At 40.2% G+C, this 22518-nt stretch overlaps 1 protein-coding gene across 4 annotated transcripts in view; it reads left to right on the forward strand.

The window, feature by feature from the left end:
- The window catches only part of ctbp2a (C-terminal binding protein 2a), a 62662-nt gene that overhangs the window by 14349 nt on the left and 25795 nt on the right, over positions 1-22518 (forward strand). For 2 of the 4 annotated variants that reach the window (XM_042011023.1, XM_042011026.1), the window contains exon 2: positions 4275-4434. In XM_042011023.1, coding sequence (XP_041866957.1) covers positions 4377-4434 — 58 coding nt within the window. In that variant the 5' untranslated portion in view covers positions 4275-4376. Of the gene's footprint in view, positions 1-4274; positions 4435-7919; positions 8027-12494; positions 13327-22518 lie in introns of those variants that run through there. The other 2 variants (XM_042011025.1, XM_042011022.1) reach the window with 2 other exon arrangements.

Consider the following 22518-nt stretch of genomic DNA (forward strand, 5'->3'; position numbering starts at 1 on the left):
TATATATATCTCTATATATATAGAGAGATATATATATATATATTTTTTTTAAACACCTTTACAGATACCCAAGGGAAGCATGTATGTGGCAGAGTCAAAGTTATAACTTTCCTTCATTCTCTGCTTTCTCACCTGCAACCAAAACAATGCTTCTGGATCTGGTAAGAGGGTTCCTACACCTCAGCAAAATAAAAAGGAAACTCTCCATTTCACTTCCTGTTTCCCCCATTCTGTGGTTTTAGGCCCTCAACATCTACTGATCTGATGTTTTGTGTGGTTTTCCTAACAAAAGGAGTAGAAAAATACATGCTTTAACCAGATACAGAGTGACTTTGATAGCTCTTATATGTGGTTCAGGAACAGCAGGGTTTGGAATAGATTCTTCTGGATACTTCTGGACCAACTAAAAAGCAAATGACCTGTGTATGTCATCACACATAAGGCTTCAGAATAGCTTTTTGCATTGGTTGCAGTGGTGCATTATTTTTTTTAAATCTACATTATATCCATATCTGATGTTCAGCCTGTTAAAGGGTCCAAATATGTGCAATTTTATTTCTTAACTGGCTAGCATTGAGTCTGATGCTACCTGCAGTGCTCTGTTTGCAGTCTTACCAAGGACAGGTGACATACACCTCTATTAATATAAAGTCTATTCTGGAGCTTTCACAACTGAGATCGTGTGTGACAAGCTGCATAGCATGAAAACTATTTATCCATATTGCTTTTCTTCATGAGTTACAGGTGCCAACGTGTCTTTTTATTTTTACCAGATACTAGTATGTGTTTCTCTTGGAGAGTAGCCTACAGCCACAGAAGAATCTCTGGGGTAGAGCCAGTCAGTAGTGAAGATCTGACTCTCTTCTGCCATTGATTCATCCTGAAGCATGGAGCACTTACAACATTTTTTTTTAATTTTAGGATTGATCTTTCAATAATTCTTCAGTTGTATGTTTATGAATGTTTCCCCTATACATCATTTTGTTAAGAGCAGGAATATTAAATGTATCTAATAGAGCAGACTTTGTGGAAGAAGTGCTGTTAATTGAACAGTATATCTTTAAATCCTGAAATACCTCACATTTATACTCGCAGCAATTCTCTTAAATAACTAGAAGAGAGCACAGACCTCTGCCAAGCCATTGTACTTTTACTTTCCCCATGAATGTGGGCATTATCTTTGAGTTAGAAGCACTAATGACATGGTTATCACTATTTCCCCATAGTTAAGAATCTTTAAAAACAAATTCCTGGATCCAGGCGACGATCCGAATCACCCCCAAAATCAAATCACTTGTCCCTTCTTCCCACTTCTGAGATTTCCTGAAAATTGAATCAAACTCCCTACATAAGTTTGAGTTACGTTGCTAACAGACAGACAGACAGACAGACCAACGCCATTGAATATATGACCCCTGTCTTGGAGGAGGTTATAATAAAAAAGTGCTTTCTTTGTCCACATATTTCAAAGATTTGAAAGGGAAATCTTACCACAAATCGAAGAATATTGTAAGGAGTTGCATCATTCGTCAGGATCTAACTCGGTAACATCGACAGGCTTGTCAGGGAACCTGTGAACATGATTAACCAACCACAACTAAGCGTGTGTTGAGCAGAGCGAGTCCTCACCACGCTGAGCCAGACGGTCTCAGGAGTTGTGTGTTTCTGCATGTGTGTATGAGACGTTCTCTTCTTTTCCTCCTCCTCTCCTCTGAGCACATATTTTCTCTCAGGTCAATCCCCTTATTGTTAAGTTACATAACAGCACTTAGTCAAGCAACAGTCGAGCAGCGATGGTGCTAAGTGCTGCAGGATAGCTGTACTTCCTCTTTGACACTGCTCTGCCTGAGAGCTCTGCTCAGAGTTGTTGACTTTTTAACCCACTTAGTGAAGTTGACTCTTTCATACATGGACCTCTTTCTTATGTGAGTCAAGTCTCTGGTAATGGAGTAGTGTATGCCAGCACCTCCAAGCACCCTGTGTGGTTTGTTCTTTTTTTGTCGTTGTTGGGATGTGTGGGTTTTTTTTTTTTATTTCATTTGAGGTGTCAGGACAGAACTGTCATCTCTGAAAGAAATTTTAGACGTATATAATAAGTGTCAGGGGTGTGTTTCCTTAGTTACACATCAGATAAACGATGCAGTGCAGGTGGTGAATTGTTGTGGTTCCTTTGGGAGGCTGGCAAAGCGAGGCCTCCATGGATCGGTCCCATCCGATGGATGCTGGATCGAGTTGGGATGCTGCTTCTGTTTCCGGCCTTTTTCCTTAACATTCTTCATGTGCTTGATCTACAGCAGCTTTTGAGTGGGTGGTATGTGTCAAAGTAGCATTCATGGATATCAGCACTAAAGGTTCTTTTGCAGACTTTAGAAATGAAATGAAATTGTTAGCTTCATCCACCGCATCTGTCAGAGGTTTTAACATTCATATAAAACTGAGGCACAGTTTTCTACTTTTATACATTCATATAACAATAAATTTAAGATTAAAGATTAAATATTAAAGTTAAAGAAATCTCCTGAATCACCCCTTTTTGTAGAAAGTGTAAAATGATTAATAATAAAAAAACGTTTGTATTGGATAGCACAGCACTGAATTGCTCCTTCTCTCATATTGTATTGCCGCCACTAGCTATAAATGATGTGATGCAGTTTTGCAGCATCATTAGAGCAGCCTTTGTTACTCTGGGGGAGCTGTTAGCGACAGTGAAGTCTGATTTAGAAATGGTTGGATTCACATGTAACTTTTAGGGTTGTTGATCAGGCAGCACAGAGCCAGAGATGCCCATGCATCTACAGTCTATTCATAGACAATGTGCTTCTGAGTGACTGTTTACAGCTTTTCTTCTTGCTCAACGACTTCTCCTTTGACTCCCACATGTGGGTTTTCATGTCTTTGGCAGAAAGGCATACCTTGTGGAGGAGGTTCAGCTCGATGGGTGTAGCAGAATGAAATGCATTCAGTCTTACACCTGCTTCTTTTCAAGTCACTTTGGCTGAAGTGCCTCACGTCCTCCTGCCTCTACAGCTGGCGCTTTGTTTCACCTGCCACGCACCCCACTAAAACATACAGTTGGTGATTTACAGGGCAAATATTAATAAACAGCCTCATCATATAAATAGTCAAGTGAGAGCCATTGTGACGGTGCAGCCCTTTAGGATTGTGTCCAGGGACAAGTATGGAGCGAAAATGCTGACAGACCTACAGTTAAAATGTAGGAGGATGTCACACTGTACTCATCCTGTTAGATGTTTTTGTTGGTACTTTCCTCTCCCTCCCACCAGTCCCCCTTTCTGTCTTTATAATGCTGATACAACCTCCTCCTGTCTGCTGACTAACTGACCCACATTCCTCTGTGTGACTCGTTGCCCTTCGCGTGTCTGTAAGCATGCTTGCTGTTTTTATCATTCTGTGTATATGTGTGTGTGTGTGTGTGTGTGTGTGCATTCTTGTGCCACCCTCTGTCAAAAATTATACAGCGTCCCTCAGGCTTCAGAAGAAGTCAGTTAGAAAATAATTTCTCAAGAGTGGCACGGACATTGAGCATAATGGGTTGTAAAATTCTTCATCATTCTACATTCAGTCTGTTTTTTGTCAGCTTGTGCTGCGTTCCTCTTGATTTAAGCTGCCCTGGTTGCGGAAGGGGCATTTCTTAATTTGAATAACTAAAGCATTCTGAGATGAGGCTCCCTCTAGTGGAGAGTATCTGGAAGATAAATCATTAATTATTTATTTTTTCCTTTTAAAAAAAACATAAAAAGTAATTCAGTGCTATTTCCATGCTTATAAAATCGAAACAACTGTACAAGATTTCCTTTAGCCTTTACTTCTCATGATCTACTTTTAGAAATCCTGGAAATCAAGATTAATATGTGACCCACATAAAAGATTTAGCTGAAATTCACCCAACTCTGCAACCACTGACTCTGCATTTTCATTGCTGTTTGGACTGCACACACATTCCTGTGTTTTTTAATTTACCCATCATGCATTTTTCATGTCGTGTAAGTGATGTTTTGCTTTGCATAATTCAGAATTATATGTCGCTCTAAGTCACTGTGTGCACAGTGTATTTTGATTTTGGCCTCCTGAGGGGCACAGCAGATGTAAATTAGTTTCAAGATAACTGCTGCAGAACATCAAATGGCAACATTTTTGTAACATATTGCACCACGTGGGGTTTCCTCACATAAGATCTAAAATGTTTTGAATAAAACATGCTCACTTAAACTGCCATCAGTGACAATCTTTGACGCTGCTTTCTTGAATTTCAGGTATAAATCATCAGTAAACTAAATTCTTGAGGACTGGAGACGAAGAGGAACAGAGAAGGATTCCAACATCAAGAGGGGGGGAGCATTAAAAGCTGGGACAGGATGGCCTTGGTGGAAAAACATAAAGTGAAACGACAGCGGCTGGACAGAATCTGTGAGGGTGAGTAACTCTCCACTGGCAGTGCGTGTGGAAATTGATCATTTTGGTTGCTGGAAGTTTGTGTCTTTGTGTGCATGTGCAGCTTAGAGTGCATGTAAGTGGTTCTTCACTTTTTTTTCTATACCACAAACATTTTAGCAAGTATTTAAGTTCAGCTGCTACTAATTCAGTGGAAAGCCAGAGGGATTGCTAGCATGAGTGTTTGTGCGTGTCAGAGGGAGTCTTGGGACCAACTGAGGCTTCAAACTTCATCTGTGAAGGATATCTTATGGAGTAAGTGTGTGTGTGTGTGTGTGTGTGTGTGTGTGTGTGTGTGTGTGTGTGTGTGTGTGTGTGTGTCAGAGGTAAAGGTGGCCTGCTTGATGGCTGAATGTGACTTAAGTTTGATGTTTCTAGATTGTTGAAGAGATGAACAGAGTTTGTGATAAAGTGAAGCATTTCTATGAGCCCTTGGACTGATTATAAGAGATTGATTTGTGTGTTTGTGCAATTAGAAGAACTGAAAGTGAGAGATTTTCTTTCTTTTCTTGTTTATTTAACCATTAACAGGAACTGGTGAATGTCGTGCTCATTATTCATTGTCCATAAATGTGTGTGTGTGTCTGTCTTTTGCTTATATTTGGTACTTTTAGCATCTATAAATCACCACACTTAGGATACTTTTTGTTTGATTTTAATTTAAATGTAATAATTTGGGGCAGTTTTTGTCATATACATGATTAGCAAACAGTTTCTATTCAGAGTGTTAAGTAATAGGATGCCTGACAGATAAATTGATATTTAATGTATTATTTTTTTGTTGACTTTAACCTGAATTAAAGTTGAAATTGTTTAGTTAGACAGTAAACAACATAGTTTTTAACCTTGAAGATATGAGATTATTTTCTTCATTAACAGTTAAATCAGACGAGTGCAAAGAAACTGTGCAAAACATTAATCCAAGTGTTTATTTTACTATGCTCTGTTTATGAATATCTATGATAGTCTGTGGATATTTTAACTGAATATGACCTAATTTGCATTAGTAACCTCGCGATTTTAGAAATCAACATTAGAAATCTTCATAGAAAAAGCAATTTCTTAATGAAAGTTTATAAATAGATTTAAACTATTAACAGTAAATTGTCATTTTTAATCAGTATTATACGGAATTGTATGATATAAACCTTTTTAAATCAGAAATATCCCCTTCTGTAACTCTAATCCCACCAAACTTTTCACTTTCATGTATATTCTGAATAACTACAAGTGGTGTTTATGTTTGATACATAACCTGTTCTTATAATACTTTATTTATAAAGCCATGGAAATCACAGTTAACAGTATTTTCTGATGTAAGCAGGGATTTAAAAATATATTTTTCATTAAAAACAAATGACTATTATTAAATTATTACAAATTATTAAACTAAAATAATTATTGAATTAAAAACAATTTCTACCCTATTTAGATTATTTATATGTTCTGTGCAAAAGAATGTGAGCAAATTAGCATATTCTAACTTTCACTATTTAAATAAAAAATTTAAAAAATGTAAACAGGAGAAATAATTGAGGTTATGGTTGTAATTAATTGGGACAGTTTCATTTTATATGTTAATTTAACCCTATTAATTTATAGTCTCACATTATTTGCAAACTAATTACTAATTAAGACTAATGTCTTTTATGTGTAGTTCTACTCATGTTCTGGAACTGAAATAGTTTGTTTTTGTTCATGGTGTTAACGCATGTCTAATAGTATCTTCTTGACGCTGCGAATGGATCACCTCATTTTCCGTGCTGTGTTAAAATGGGTGGTTGTCGGGGAAATTGAGACCTTTTTTTTTTTTTAGCTCTTTTGCATTTAGGTTAATGGTTTTGATTTAAGTGGAACAAAATAATTTTCTCGAAAATTTTCACATGCTTCACACTGACATGCCACAGAGTATGAAATAACAACATTACTCTTTGTTCATTTCTGAGGGAAATCCCACTGAGATGCAGGACCACATTTTTATAGATTCCTAAATGAAGCAGTGATGCTGCTGTTTCCACCCTCAGAATGAGAGCCACATGTGGCGTCTCTAAACTCTCCAAACCTCCTCCCCCTCCCCAAATGGAAACATATTTTCCCCCTGTCTTATTAGTTTATTTATTTTACACAAAAGAAGTGGAAGTATGGTATCTGAGCAATAAGTTAAAGATCATATGATGATGTTTCCTGAGCTGTATCTGACACCTCCCGCAGTGTCCCCTATCAACAATCATCCAGAGAGAAAAGGGGGATTTTTCTCTGCTGCACTTATTCACCACAGCTGCTCTTAAAAAGTGCATAGAAGAGGGTGATTCACATCAGGGAACTTAAAAGATCAGAGGGTGCTGAATCACGTCGTTTCCACGGCAGCATTAAATCTACTCAGCCATATAAAAAGGGTATTTCGAAAGCAGAGGCATGGGGCGTCAAAGCCACCCACTGTTATCTAAAAACAGTGTTGGGACAGAGGCGTGAAAAATAAATCAAAGTTCATATTATGAGTATTGACAAAAACAGAACATTACAGAGTGATTGTGATTGCGACGCCGTCATGCTTTGTGCTTGGCAAGGCAACAAGATCAGCTTCCCTAATCTCCATTTATCTTCTGAGGATAACTGTGTCAATCCAATACTTGTTTCACAGCGAAGTGCATTGATTACATCTTTACTCACTGTGGTGAGTAGCTAACTGAGCCGCGCCTGTGTCCCAAATCGCTTTCAAAATGGCTGATCAGGGGTGACTGTTTACCTTCCATCAAGAGTCGTTACCCTGCTGGAATGCAGATTTTACTGTCCGACGGCACCTAAATTATAATCATATAAAACAGAGCAAAGCAGCAGAAGCTGGAAGCTGAGAATGTAAATAAAAAGCAAAAAACAAAACATCTTTTTGACAACAAATCAATAATCAAATACAAATCAGATTTCCAGAGGGAACTGTTTGAGATCATAAACCACCCTGACTTGGAGAGATCATGTCTTGCAATCAGTTCATTTAGCAGATAACAGCCTTTTTAACCACTTGTATGATATCTGCATCTCATCTTCGGCACATTATTCCTAAAGGTTTTTTTTATTATTAAAAAAAAGATTGGCAAACATTTTCCTTCTTTTGGTATATGTATGTATATATATATATATATATATATAAGAATATTCCAGGAAGTATGTGCTCAATATTTGCAGCCACTTTATCAGTAAACTCTTAATTATCCAAATTACTACAGTTATTTTTCAAATAAGCCCATACAAGTATTGTTTAGTTTAGATATCAGCCTCCAAAACGTATACGGTACAAATGTTCCTTCTGTTGTGGGTTTAATTAAGTGCCAAGAAGAGTGTAACCGCAATAAGGGAACTGTGACAAACATCTGTTGTCAGCATCGGTTCCCATACTCCCTCATTCCCCCATTTTCTCTAACTCTCTGTCTGCCTGTGTCTCCTTCTGTCCGCTCCATCTGTGTTCCCAGCATGCATTGGCTCGGGCGGCAGCACAAAGTCGTTGCCATTGCCGTTTAGCCCGAGCTAACTGACTGATCCAGGCAGAGATGGGATGCGAGAGGTGCTGCGATGTGAAGTAGGTTGCAGTGACAACATGTTCCTCAATGTTGATTTATTCACACATTGTAAGTTTGTGATTGGATTCAAACACCACAAGGTGGGGTAGTGGAATTCGTCATGACGAGTCCAAGTGTTTGCAGCTGAATGGATATGTAGGAGCTTGTGTGAGAGTGCAGTTTTGTTTGATCAGTAAATAATGTGACCATTAACACCATAATATTATTTAGTTTTATGTGAATATTTTTTATTCTCCCATTTCACAGACCTGGAAAAAAAGCTTTAAATTAAACAGGACATAAAATCAGGGAGTTGGAGTGGGAAAAGTGAGGGAGGGAGGTGATCTGATGTCATGCCCTCTAAGGGGGTATGAGGTCCTGAGCTTTTTAAAAAGTGCTTTGCTTCATCTCTTTGCTTTTATCCCTCTTTTTCTTCCCCAAGCTTTGGCACCCTGCACTGTTATGAAATCATCAGAGTGGTTTCTGGTCCGACGCCCTCGCCTTCAGGCTTGTTCCGTGCGCCTCGATAAAAACCATGACCCTGTTTATAGTCTTTATAGAGAGCATGGGAGGGGAGAAACATTGAGAAAGGGCAGAGTGCAGATATAGAAAAATGGTGAAATGGTGTTTATTTTTGGAGGGAAAAACCTGGCACAATCATCATCTGAATGTGACTTCTTTTGTTCCTTTTCTAATGTTTGAGTTTGCAAATACAGCTCAGGAATTGCTCAAAGTTTCAACTGAGCTCCTGGAAAATCTCTAAATGAACTTCTCAGCTGTGGAGTATTATTGTGACCTGTGGCTTCCTTGGTCAGGCGGCTGACTGGATGAGGGATGGCTCAGATGTGCCCAGAGGAGATGGATTAAAGGTGGAGGCAACTCTGTGTAAGATAGCTGACATGGAGAAAATTGTGTAGAACTTGCAGGGTGCTGCTTCTTTCTGTGTGACTTTCATTTATGTAAGTGCTACCTTTTGTTGCCATTTACTTGCATTTAAAGTCCCTACTGGCACCACATACACAGGAGCTATGTGCATAGTGTCTCTTAACTAGGCATTACAATTCATCTCACAACATTATTCTTTGCAGAGGTATTGGCATTGTAATCTTAGTTTCAGTTAATGTCTCCTGCCACACGCTCATGCATAAGTCAGTGTTTTTAACATTCAATTCATGTCTTTGGCACGTGATGTGTCACACTATAGGAGGCAGTTGTTTTTATTTCTGTTGTGGGGCAGTTTTTACTTTAAGTTGGCGTGATTCTTATTCATGTATGCACGTCGGACCAAGGCCAGAGCTTTAGCAGTGGATTACACGTGTGGATGAAAAGGGACACAAATGAAGAGCTGCATGTCAGAAGATGAACAGAGTAGGGTCAAACGGTTGCAAAGCAAGTGTGCGGCTGTGTGGCCAGAGGGGTGGTGGTGAATTTCTATATCAGCTTGTTGCATGTATTTGGCAAAGAGGGTGCACATCTTGCAATGGTAAAAGCATGCATGCTAGCACACATACATAAAGTGATCCACCTCTGGTTCTCCTGCTAGTTTAGCTGCAATATTGATGAGGTGGTGAGGACACAAAGATGTGGAAACTATGTGTTGTGCATTGTGTCAGCCTTGTTATTTGCTTATTACAGCATTTTTCTCTAATTCTGGGGGGAGTGGAAAACTGGAAACCTTGAAAACCAGAACACACATTACAAGGAAAACTAAAATCTCATTGATTGATTAGGGGGTCAATCAACCCCTAAATTTTACCTTCACTTGTGTTTTATTTTTTTTATTTTTTTAATAGTCATTTTGAATAATTCACCAAGTTTTATTCAGTCCAAAGTCTTTATAAACTTGTGCTGTGGTGGTATTATATTTGCACTAAAATCCCCAGCTTAATTTCTAAATCCTTCTGTTAGAGTAAAACTCAGGATGTGTGCACAGTCTGGAAACTATGGCAAATGGAAGAACGTCAGAATTTGAATGTCAGACACTATTTAGTTTGAAACTAGCACATCTTTGTGATTTTACTTTTCTGTCAGGATTAAATCTGCAAACCATGAGAAAACACCTCTGCCCCCAGCTCTGTGTTTAAGGTTGACTTCATTGGCATGTGTGTGATCCACTCTGCTGGACTGAGAGTCTCTAAAGAGCCATGCCAGATGTAATGAGAGGAGTAGAAGAGGTTTTGGCCTTCTACATGGATGCATGTCTAGCTGTACCACACAGCTGGAAACATTTTCCTTTATCCTAAAGCTGTTATTGTCAAACTGTCAATATTACAATAATATTCATAAATGGCATCTCAATACTGAATGCTGTCATGGAGAAAAGGATTTCGGATTTTGGCAGCACATTGTTGTTTCTGCACTGTATATTTTAAATGCAGAAGTTTAAAACACAATGAGGGAAGACAATAGAACCCTACCTGTTCAACTGTTTTTTACAGTCGACTCTATGATTTAATAATTCACCCCATCTTGTTCATTTTAGAGATCTGACACCTTGCTCCTGCTGTTTTCCCCCTTAATTCTCTTTCCGACCTCACTGAAAAACCTTTGTCATCTGCGTAGTTGTTTCAGAGCAACTGCCATCAGCTTCTTCCTGTCTTGTGAAAACAGCATAAAACGCCGCTCTTGCTCTGATCTCTTCCTACGCTAATTACACAACTGTGATTAAACAAGATAAATGTGCCACAGACTGTCATGCCTGCAGGCTTCATAGGCTTTCTGAATTTAGGAAACTTTCCTTTACATTAGTTACTATGCCTTGCTATGAATGTGTTGTCTTGAGTCTAGATATGGATGAAAATGGACTCCTCCTCACATTACATGTGTTTCCATGCATTAATAAACAGGGTTCCACTTGGAATCAGCTTCCAGTAAGGAAATGAGGCAACATCACCATGGTCAAACAAAGCAATAAATATCTCCCATCATTTATATACAGCAAGTGGTCAAGATATATTAAATAACAGAAAGTCATAATGTGGCCAGTTTATGTGAAGCACGTCAAGAAGCGTATTGCTTTTAAAAGCAAAGGTTGTAGGTGCCACAGAGTAAGTGCTGTTACACTAAGAACCCTCCCCCTCTGCAAACATATGTAGACACACACAAAGATGCATGCACACAATTCCCCCTCAGTGTTTTATTTTATGCTACAAAGGGGCAAATCCAGATTACAGAGCCTCTGTATGTGAAGGAGATCAGAGGAGATTTATGAAAGAGGTGCTGTATTTTACAGTCCGTATGATGCATATGGTTGTAATATATGTAGTTGTATGAATTGGACAAATGAAACAACCGATGCATTTCATGTAATTTTCTTTTTCCGTGACAGAACATACTGTAATATTGATTACTGAGTAGTGGAAGGCAAACAGGACAAGCTCTGCAGGTGGATTTTTATTATGCCTTCTGTAATCTCCATGCATTGTAAATTTTTGTGTCCTGCAGTTGGAGCACAGAAAGTCTGACTGATCCCAAATCAAAGGGAGTGAGGCAGAAATAGTGAGAACCACAGAAGCCATCAAGGACATTTCAGAGTGAGTTGGGCTGCAGTTGTGTGGTGGCTCTGCTGCAGGCATGGGGCCTGGAGGATTAGTGTCCAATCAGAGTGGATTTGATGTTTACTGACAGTACATGGGACTTAGCTAAGAGGACTGTATTTCATTTGTTTCAATGAAGCTGTGCACCTTGCTTGGCTACCCCTCCCCTTGCTGCGAATCTGGCAGATCTGAAACCTGTTGACAACAGCACATCATCAGTAGCTTCAGGTAAGTGTTTTTAGAGTAGCAGGCAAGTTTTTTTTTTTTTTTTTTTTTTTTTTTTTTTTTTTTATTTCAAGGAGTGGGGGTCAGAATCATTGGCATCACCATCATCATTACCATCACCAGATTCGCTGGTATCTGGTTCATGTGACGTCACAGAAGGAAATGGAATTAAACAGGCTTTATTTAGATGTAATCCCTCATAGCAATCGGCAGAGCGAGTAAAATGTCCCAGAGAGGGGAGAGATAAACCACACTGGATTAGTACAAGCCCCTACCCATCCCAACCTATAACCCATCCTATTCTCTCTTTTTAAATTTTTTTTTTATGCCTACTAACAAATGTTTGGTGGCAATCTGAATCCTGCACCCAGTTACCGGGGCTTCCATGGAATAACTGTTTCCTGTGCAGTCGTGTAGTTTTGTGTGATGTGGATGTTTTTGTGTGTGGTGTCCTCTTTCCTCTTGCACAACAAGCCAGCATGACCGGAGATTAATTATTCAAGGACTGCCAGCTCAAGGGGGAGTCACCTGATAACTCGGACTTACAATATTACAACCTGATATCAGGTGAAACGGTGCGCCTTCTGTGCTTGCTTGCTCTTCCTTTTTATTTCTGTGCTTTGTTGCTGTTCATGAAGAATTGCACTCTAAAACACACAGCCAAGAGCTTGATTTTTTGTGTCTGTTAGTTTTTTTACTTTTAGATTTTTTTTTTTCTTTTTTGCCAATGCTTGTCACCAACAAACAGTTAGGTCTTGGACGCTCCCACAGTTGGGACACGCTAGGGGGGAATGAGGGTCAGTGGGAGAGGCAGTGTGACAGTGTGTACGAGCAGCAGGCTAGAGTAGCAGGCCGACGAAACTCCCTGTCATACGCGGAGGGAGGAGGGTGGTACGAGGCTCCACCAGGGGTGCGTCCCCCTGACCTGGATTTGAAACGTGCGCCGTATTCTTACCAAGACACTCCCTACGGACAGGTTTACGCAGAGCGACAGGATCCACGGGGACTGAGGAAGGGCTCTGTGCCGGATTTAAACCACTACGAACGGGCACCCATGTCTCACAGAGGATCCATTTCACATCAGGATTACTATTCGCATGACCCAGCTATGACTCCGCGACCACCTGAGGGCCTATACCGGCCAGAGCACCAACCTCCGCCACCTCATCCTCATCCACTCAGCAGGTCAGGCTCACATTTTGGAATGGTACCTGGAGCTCGTGCTGTGTGGGATCAAGGTCAGCCAGGTAGAGGAGTACCTCAGGCCCCTTTATCACCTCTACCACCTCCTCCCCCTCCTCCAACTGCCCATGAGTTGAGTCGAGGTTATAGAGAACCTAGTGCTGGAAATGTTGCCAAGATGATGCAAGATGGCCAACAGCGCTTACCTTCCAGGGACCCATCTCCTTCTCACTATGGTATGGAGCATGCATCTCCTAGGTATGCCAGCGAGCCTCCTCCTCCTACTGGCCAGTCGGTTTATACGGATATTGATGGCCGCCCAGTAGATCCACAGCAGCAGGCTGCTACCTGTCTGGTAGTGGATCCTGCCAGTCAAGGTATGATAATGAGGCAAGAGACAGCCTCACCTTATACCATCCAGCAACAGCAGCAGTTACAGCAGCAGCAACAAATACAGCAACAGCAGCAACTTCAACAGCAACAACTGCAGCAGCAGCAACTGCAACAACAGCAACTTCAGCAGCAACAACTGCAGCAGCAGCAGCTTCAGCAGCAACAATTACAACAGCAGCAACTCCAGCAGCAGCAGATACAGCAACAGCAACTTCAGCATCAACAAATCCAACAGCAGCTTCAGCAAGAGCAGGTACAGCAGCAAATGCAACTGCCGCTTCCACCCCCGCCTGCCATGCCAGTGTCTGACCCGCACCTTGCTATAATGGCTCCGCTTTCTGCTCCACCTGCTCCAGTGCAGACTGCAACAGTTATCCCAGCTGCACCCACACCTGTGCAGCCTGCACCTGCTGCTGTTCAGGCTGCTCCAGTTCCAGCTCCAGCCCCTCTTCCAGCAACTGCTCCACTATCTGGTCCTGTCCCTGCTCCTGCCCAAGTTGCCCCACAAACACCTTTGCCTGTGGACCCTAAGAAGACTGTTGATCCAGAATTTCTTTCTTTGCTTCGGAATGAGGGCCTCTCAGAAAGCACCATCTCCTCACTCATCCAGCAGGGATTTGATTCCACTAGCATGCTAGCTGTTATGGAGGAAAACGATGTGCGCACCGTCGCCCCCAACCTTGGCCAGGCTCGTGTACTGTCTCGCTTCATTCACAACTACAAGAGGCCTTTTGAGGCAACGCCGGCACCCTCCCGGCCTCAGACACCCATGCGAGGTCGATCTAATAGCTTTAGCCATCGCTCAGACATCTACCACCACCAACAGCACCACCATTCACAACATCCTTCGCAGCCTTTAGCTGTGGATCCCCAGCTGATGCCCCCACAGACCCCTGGGGCCATGCAAACCATCTCTCCGAGAATGGGAGAAGTAATAGGTAGGAGGCCCAGCAGTGCACCCTCTCAACACCTCCTGGAAGCCTCTGGAGGATACCCAGGCCAACCACCTCGCTCCCCAGGGCCATATGCTGGAACTATTATGCCTGTCCAATCAAGACCTATGTCAGCCTATTCTTCCGGGGTGACAGTACCTGGAGTCTCTATGCAGGGAATGCAGATAATGCCACAGCAGATGACTGGGTCAATGCCTGCCATACCAGGATCTATTCACTCCATGTCAGGTATGCCACAGCAGATGCCGGTGTCCATGCCAGCTTTGCAGCAGCCACAACAAGTACCGAAAGCATACTGTACCAATTACACAGTGCCCATGGAACTGATGAAGAGGGACAGGAATTTGCTGCCATTGTCACCTATGCACAGTCCTCACCCTAGTCCTCAGCTGATGCGTAAAGGTGGAGGACCTGCATCAGATAATTCCCTCGTTCCTGTGGGAGCCCCTGTTCAAGGCCAAGGTGCCTTGGTTGCTAACCAGAAGTTAAGTCGACGCACAGGTCCACCAGTCATCGTGTCCACTATGGCATCTCCAGATACAAGTAAATCCTTTCATTCTTAACTTTTCTATGGTTATTTGCTATTTGACTTTTGATAGATTTGGGCTTTCCTTTGGTTGGTTGTTGACGGGTTAAATAGATGGGGAAGTTTATTTGTGTTAACAGCTCTTTTTGCACTGTTTCACAAGCCTCTTGTCGCTTTGGATAATACCAGTGTCATTAATGTAATTCAGTAGCTTTTGAATTAAATCCTTTTGTGGACAACTTTTGCTGTAAACACTCTGGGAAAGCTTCCCCTGTAATACTTTAGTTTTGTCATGATCCTAAAATGATTTCTCGCCTTCTGGTCAGCTTATTCATTCAGTTCCAGACTGGTCAGAATACACCATACTTCCCAAGGCATTCTTCATTATTTCAGTGATCTCATGCTTGCTTTATATCATAAGGGAAAAATCACCTAATTAAATACAATACAAAGGGGCCTTGACAGGGCACACTATAGAGGATTTGGAAGGAACAGCTGTCAGCATCCTTTCTGGTACGTTTTAAATGTTAACAACTGTGCACTGTGTTCATGTTACAGTCTTGTCAGTTGCTGCATTCATGTGTGAACAGTTCACATTAGGATTTTTGTGACTAGAAAAGTCAGAAATTATGTGCAGATGTGTTCATTGTGTAGGAACAGGGGGCATGCATCTGTGTGCAGAATGTGAGATTGGGAGTGAGTTTTTCTTCTCATCTATGTCTTATCTGCTGTGTATTGCTAAGTTGGGCAACAATGCAGGCAATAATTTAATAATCATCTCTTCTGCTGCACCTATAGCCTGTAGAATTCAGAAAAGTTGCATAACAGTAATTGTTGCTTTATGAAGCTTTTTAGCTGTGGTGTTGTTCTAAGTGCAGTCATTGATAAAGTTCTTTCTAAGTAAAGGAAGCCACAAGCTGTGTTAAGCTAAACAAGAATGTCCTCTCTCAAAAAAGCATCATAGCCACTTGGAGCACACATGTTCCCTCAGTCCTGCTTCAGTTAAGTTGTTCCATTGACCTTCACAAAGTAACATGAAGAGCTCTTTTTTTTTTAACATTTCCTTTGTTCTTTTGTTTCAGATGAACATTTATTCAAAGTAGAAAAACTACCCCAGATAGAATTAAATGCTTAAAGGCAGTGCATCCATACTATGTATCTTGGACTTATTTGGATTTACATATCAGATTTAAGCTTTAATTCGAAAGCTGCAAACCAAAGTATGTTCTTTTCAGTCCCATGTCCTGATAACAGTACATGTCAGACATTTTAGACCATTGGGACTGACATCCCCATCAACATCAGTTCACTAGAGGCTGACTAGCAGCATCACCAGGCAGATAAAATCAAATTACCTATCTGATGGTCGATGTGTGATTGTGTCATTTTCTCTGTGCAGGTTGTAATGGGAATAGAGAGAGAGGTTTAATCCTTCAGATCCTCCATTTTCATGGCTGCACTAATCCATAGAAACTCTCGTTCCACTCACCAGCATCAACTGCTCTACATAGCTCGCAGTTTAAATGAACTTGAAAATGTCCAAGGCAGGTTGTGAACAAATGATTTAACTCGGGAAGTCCTCTCTGAGACTTTAAAGCCCAAGAGAGTAGGTATTTAAAAGATTCCCATTGACTGGTTGTCAAAACAGGCTGCTGCTTTTGGCTCACTTTGATTCATGGTTTAGAAACATATTTCTTCCAGTCAGCCAAATACATCATATTGTTAGCATGCAGGCAGTCAGCAGAGTTGACTTCATTTGCATGTGTCTGACATTTGTTGCTTTGGTTATTTCATCTCTTAATGGACACGTCCGCAAAGCTGCTCTGAAAGCATATTTCTAAATTGTATGTTGCTAGGCAACATGAGTTTTGGTGGTAATCGTAGGCAGATTTGCTTCTAGTTAAAGCTTCTGTCCAGGAGATTTACTTCTTACTTCTTTTTCTTTTGCACAATATCTGGCAGAGCTTTTTATTTGAAATACATACTCATTTATATATAAGCATGCATTATATTATAAAGTGTATCATACATTATACATAAACTTCTATATCTGTAATCTGTATATAGCAAAATAGTTTGTGTTCTGCTAAATAAGTTTTAACAGAAACAATAACATATTTTTTATATTTGTTTAAATTTAATTACCTCAGAGGTTGTGAGGCCTTCCGACAATCTGGCAATAATTAATCAGGTACAGCACTATGTTGCATCAACCAACAGGAAAAAAAATCCTCTTTAAATTAACAGCCCATGTGCAAACACAGATGGCCTGCCCCCACCACCTCAGTATATGATGCTCAGAGTAATACCCTTGAGCAGGAATAACTGACTAACTAGGACTCCCCTTCCCCCTCGCTAACATAATGTGACACTGTAGGGCATGACAGCACAACACTGGGAAAAAAATGACTTTGCTGTGTTTTGCTTTTCTTAAATGTAAGTCACTACGTCACTCAAAAATAATTGTGGTGATTTACCTAGCAACTGATAGTAAAAAGGCTTAATGGCATTTTACTCTGAAGACAATTATCTTTATTCTGTCTTTAACTCAACACAACATATGCTGAGGAGAAAGGCGCTGCTCTTTGACAACAGAACTGAACATATTATTTTTGCTTCTTTCCTTTTGATTCTTGGTGTTTTAAGGTTCACTCCAGAATTGTTGTCCTTCTTTTAGGATACTGACTTGGTAGAGATGGAGAGGCACAGGGCTGCAAAGATGCACCTATGAACAGCTGCTTCATGTCTCAGTCCCAGGTCGCCTAAATTTCAAGCTCAAGTATGAAATAAGAATCCACTTAAGTTTCTTTTTCTTTTCTTCAGTGTTTCTTGTTGCAGCAAACATGTGCGCACATGCGTGACACACTAGCTGCAACTTTTCCCGTGCTTTGGCCTAGCGTGATGGCAGGGGAGGGTTATAGCATATTAGTTTTGGAGATGGCAGATTATGTATTTACAGGGTCCAGGTTAAAGCTACAGGCAGTTGTTGCGCTGAGTGAGGGATTAAGAAATGGGGAGAGGGAGGGACTGATTGCTGGCTGCATGGTGGGTTGGGGAAATGGGGTGGTGACAGCTGCCAGTCAATGTTACAGTTTCCATGGAGATGAGGTTAGCTGTTAAACCTCATATCTGCATTGAGGGTCAAATACTGACCTTAATCTGGATTGACAGTAAAAGATTTTTCTGTTGCTAGCCTCTTTTTTTTTTTCTCTTTTTTTTTCTTTCAGTCCAGCCCTGCTCATTCTGTACTCTTGTTTTCAGTGTAACCCTTACTCTGGTTTCTGATGTTGATTTTCATGAATTTGATTTTACTAAAAAATGATTTGATCTCTGAACTTGAACGTCCAGATTTTCTCATGACCACATTTCCTCCCTGATGCCGATGGTTCACCTGTCCTTTCAGTCTTTAATGGTGCAGTGGACAGATCTTGACCCGATTTAAATAGTTTTAGTTATCTACAACCATTTTCTTGACTGCAGGTTGTGTCTTCCAGCATGGTTTTTAAGGGATTGAAAAGCTTCTCACTACATTATTTGGGGTTAAGTGACTTGTTTAAATCTAAAGCGTATTAATCGTTACAATCATTTTCCAATGGGAGGCTCTTAAATGATAACTTATGTGACTTTTTTACCCTGTTTTAGGAAGTCAATATTTATTTTTCTCTCTAGCTGTAAGTACTGCAAAGTAAAGCAGAGCATCTGGATAAGTAAAACCATATCCAGCTCTTTGCAATTCCTGAGGGCAAAATCATGACTCACTTATTGTTGCTCAACACTTCAAATTTTGTCCATATGTGATAGTAATTTATAACTACAGCAACCTACAGCACACTTCTTCTTGTTTTCTAGTAGTTGGCATGCAGGGATTTGGAGCATTACCAACACTGATAAGAAGAGTGGACCAAATTTTAGATGCAACGACTAAGTGGTCAGTTGTGTGTTATATCAAATGGGTCATCCTGCAGCCATCCTCTAAACCAGGGGTGCCTAAGTCCAGTCCTTGAGATCTACTATCCTGCAACTTTTAGGTGCATTTCTTCTCCAATACACCTGAATCAAATGAATGGCTCTTTACCAGGACTAATTTAACCAAAGTAATGTCACAGGCTTGATAGCTGTAAGAAGGGCAAAGTTTCAAAAACAAGACATGATGTAATTGATTTGGGGGCTGCTCTTGTTTTTCTTCCATGTTCTTAAAATTAACCAACCTTCTCTATTGTTACCATGTTTATTGTTTTGTTGACACCCCCACAAATCCTGCAACAAAAATGTATACAACAGAAGCCAGGTGAGGAGGAGTACATGTGACAGCTAAAGTTAGCTTAATGAAACAACTTCATTAGCCCAGTGATGTAGTATTGGTATAGCTACACTGGTTAGATTCACTCCTGCCATTTCTCCCCTTTCACTGAGTAAACATCATTAAAAATATAAAACCTCTGAGCGTGGACACCTGCCAGGTGTTTGCTTGGTGCCAGATGTATTAGCATAGAGCTTACAGTTAATATACAGTACAGGGGCCATCAAAAGAAATTGGATCTTGAAAGGCAAAGTGTGACCTTTCTGGCTTTTTTTTTTTGTCTTGTTTTGTGCTCCATCATTTCAGAGAAGCATGAAGTGATTAACAGCTGGTTGCTGGGCACAGAGGCAAAGAAAAGACAGACAGAGGAGGATAGACGCTCAGACATTTGCAGCTCAAAGAAAAGATGAATAAAGAAAGCAATGAAATGAAAAGTCCAAAGCGCCCCACTCCTACTTTCTTCATAAAAGACCTGCTACCTTCTCTCCTGTCTACTTCTTATTCCATTTTTTTCTTGGTTCTTCCTCCAAATTCCCTTCCTTGTTTTCCTCTGTTCATCCCATACTACTTCTTCCTGGTTACCAGTGAGTCACCCTGAATTATTCATTTTGAGAAAATTAAATCTTCATGGGTGTTAAGTGCGAGTAAAGAGGACGCAGAGCTGACCGTTTCATGTGTGCGGGTGTATGTGTGCAACTAAGCGTTGCAAGACTTGACACTTTGCTCTGCTGTATTTTAACAAAAGTAAAAGGAAGATGCGTTTAGAGGTGTAGACGAATCTCATTTGCATCCGAGGAAAAATATTAAATATTTCACCGAGAGCATGTTTGGCTTGTTGAGGATCACAGGGGGCTGCAAATAGGATTGTGGTTCAGTGTTTTTAGTCTCACACAAGCGCAAAGATATGTGTTTATCTGAATAAATTTTTATTTATTGCTTTGGATATTTTTTTTCCCTCATTGAGCAAGTGGAAGCTTGTTGATGCAGCTCACTGATAGATGAGTTGGTGTCTTGCACTTTAATCAGATTAGCATTGAAAATATTTGTTCAGTGCTTCATATTTCATAGCTGCCTGCTCGCTCTAAGCCCTCAGCATACATGAAGAGTGTAATGCCCATTCATCCCCCATCCTCACACACACTTGTTGGCTCCCATCGTCTTCATGTCTCTGTCTGTAATCAAGCCAGTTGGCTCAAGTCTCAGGGAAAGAAAAGGTTAAGGAGTTACTGTGATGTTTTTGCAGAATTGGAGAAATGTCTGACAAAGTTTGAATGGGACAGCATTAAAAAAGAAAAGCCCTCAGCATCTGTTGTCCACCTGCAGCTGTCTCATCTGTCTTCTTCTCGCTCTTTTCCCCAGAAACTCATTTTTGCCTCAGCCACTTGGCAGCGGCAGCTCATGTAGATCACAGGAAGCAGATGGGATGTCGAATTTTAGAGGTCAAATTATATAGAAGGCTCCTCTTACTCTCCCGGTCTCTTTTTATGAATGAGGCTTTTTTTTAAACTGCAGGCCTGGTTTTTAAGCTCTGATTATATGTTCTAACCAAACCTCCTCATTGACGCCCTTTAAACTCTTTGTACTCCTTACATTGGACATATGCAGTACACTGCAGTGTGTGAGTACATTTTTCTTCTCATTGTTAATTTATCTGTTTAATGTACAAACAGTTCAAAGATGTTCAGTCAACAAATGAAGCTAAACTGAGAAAACCAGAAAATTCTCACATGTGATGCCTGCAGGATTTTGCTTTATAATGTATGTTTGAGTGATCCCCATATTCATGTATGAAAGATGAGAAGTTATTTGTCCACACATGTGGATACAGTGCTACAAATGAATAAGAGGCTAATGGTTAAAGACTAAGCTAACAGTGAGGAAAATCATGTATATTCCAGGCTATAACGCCACCCATATTAGTATTATAAATTCCTGTAATAAACCACCTCATAAAGGTGAAAATAAACAATAAAGTCTTAAAAGCATTTATCTACTGACATATAGGCATTTAACTTGTTGGACTATGTAGATGAACTTGCTGTGGGAACCATTTCCAAGGAACTGCTGTTTTTGGTACTTTGATGTTGGCTTCACATTTTTCCCTTCACAAGTTTTCTTGTATTTTCTGAATAACAATAAAGTAACATATGCCATTTAAAAATTGAGGTAAAATCAGTATACTTTAAATGCAGTATAGGCAAGGCTAATTTATTTGTACAGCACATTTGATGTACAAGACAATTGAAATGTAGCAGAGAACAGGTGGGTCTTTAATTTGGATTTAAATAATTTGTTTCAGTTGATCTGAGGCTTTCTGGGAGTTTGTTCCAGACATGTGGAGCATAGAAGCTGAATGCAGCTTCTCCATGTCTGGTTCTGATTTTGGGAACTGATAAGAGACTGGAACCAGATGATCTGAGGGTTCTGGTAGGTTCATACTGGGTCAGGAGGTCACTGATGTATTTTAGTCCTAAACCATTCAGAGCTTTATAGACCAGCAGCAGAACTTTAACACCTATTCTCTGACGGACAGGCAGCCAGTGTAAAGACCTCAGAGCTGGACTGATGTGGTCCACTTTCTTGGTCTTTGTGAGGACTCGAACAGCTAAGTTCTGAATCAACTGCTGGTGTCTAATTGATTTTTTTAGGTAGAACCTGTAAAAACACTGTTACAATAATTAAGCCGACTAAAGATGAATTATGTTTATGTACAAATTCTAAAAATAGACGTTATGCATGAAACAAATGTAAAATCCTATTTCTCGTCTCATGCAAATTTAAGCAGTTTTGCATTTGCAAATTGAAATTTTGATGTAGTCCTATGTATTCCTGTATAATCCTTGTTAATATATTTCATTAAATTTTCAATTATAATCTAAAAAGTTGAAAAAAAAATCTCTGAATGGCCACAGTTGGTTTAATTGCAGGTTCTACAAATATATGTAAACTTTATGTAATTTGACTCCGCTGCTGCATGATGTCCAGAAGTATGTGGTCAGCCAAGTTTTAACATTTTAGGAATGCATTTTCCTTGATACATTTTGTATTTGTATTTCCTTGAAAGGGGGATTTTGCACATGTGTCAGGCATTGTCTGGATTATTGCTAGAGTCAGGGTGTCAAACAATTTTATCAGATGATAAATCATAATTTGGTGTTGTTGCAGATTTGCTGCAGATGTCTAGAGAGTCAAACTAAGTCAGGAGAGAGTTACATTAACTCTCAGTGAAAGGATTAATTAATGATTTAAATAATTAATTATGCATTTCTTTTCATAAACTGCACACAATGCATTTGTGTCACTATTTACCTGCTTATATTAACCACGATGGATCTAACTTAATGCTGAATTTATAGTGTAAAAACATTTAGAGACTCAAGGACATCAGGTGACTTTT

Source organism: Melanotaenia boesemani, chromosome 16, assembly GCF_017639745.1.
Source record: "Melanotaenia boesemani isolate fMelBoe1 chromosome 16, fMelBoe1.pri, whole genome shotgun sequence".
In the NCBI taxonomy this organism is placed as follows: domain Eukaryota; kingdom Metazoa; phylum Chordata; class Actinopteri; order Atheriniformes; family Melanotaeniidae; genus Melanotaenia; species Melanotaenia boesemani.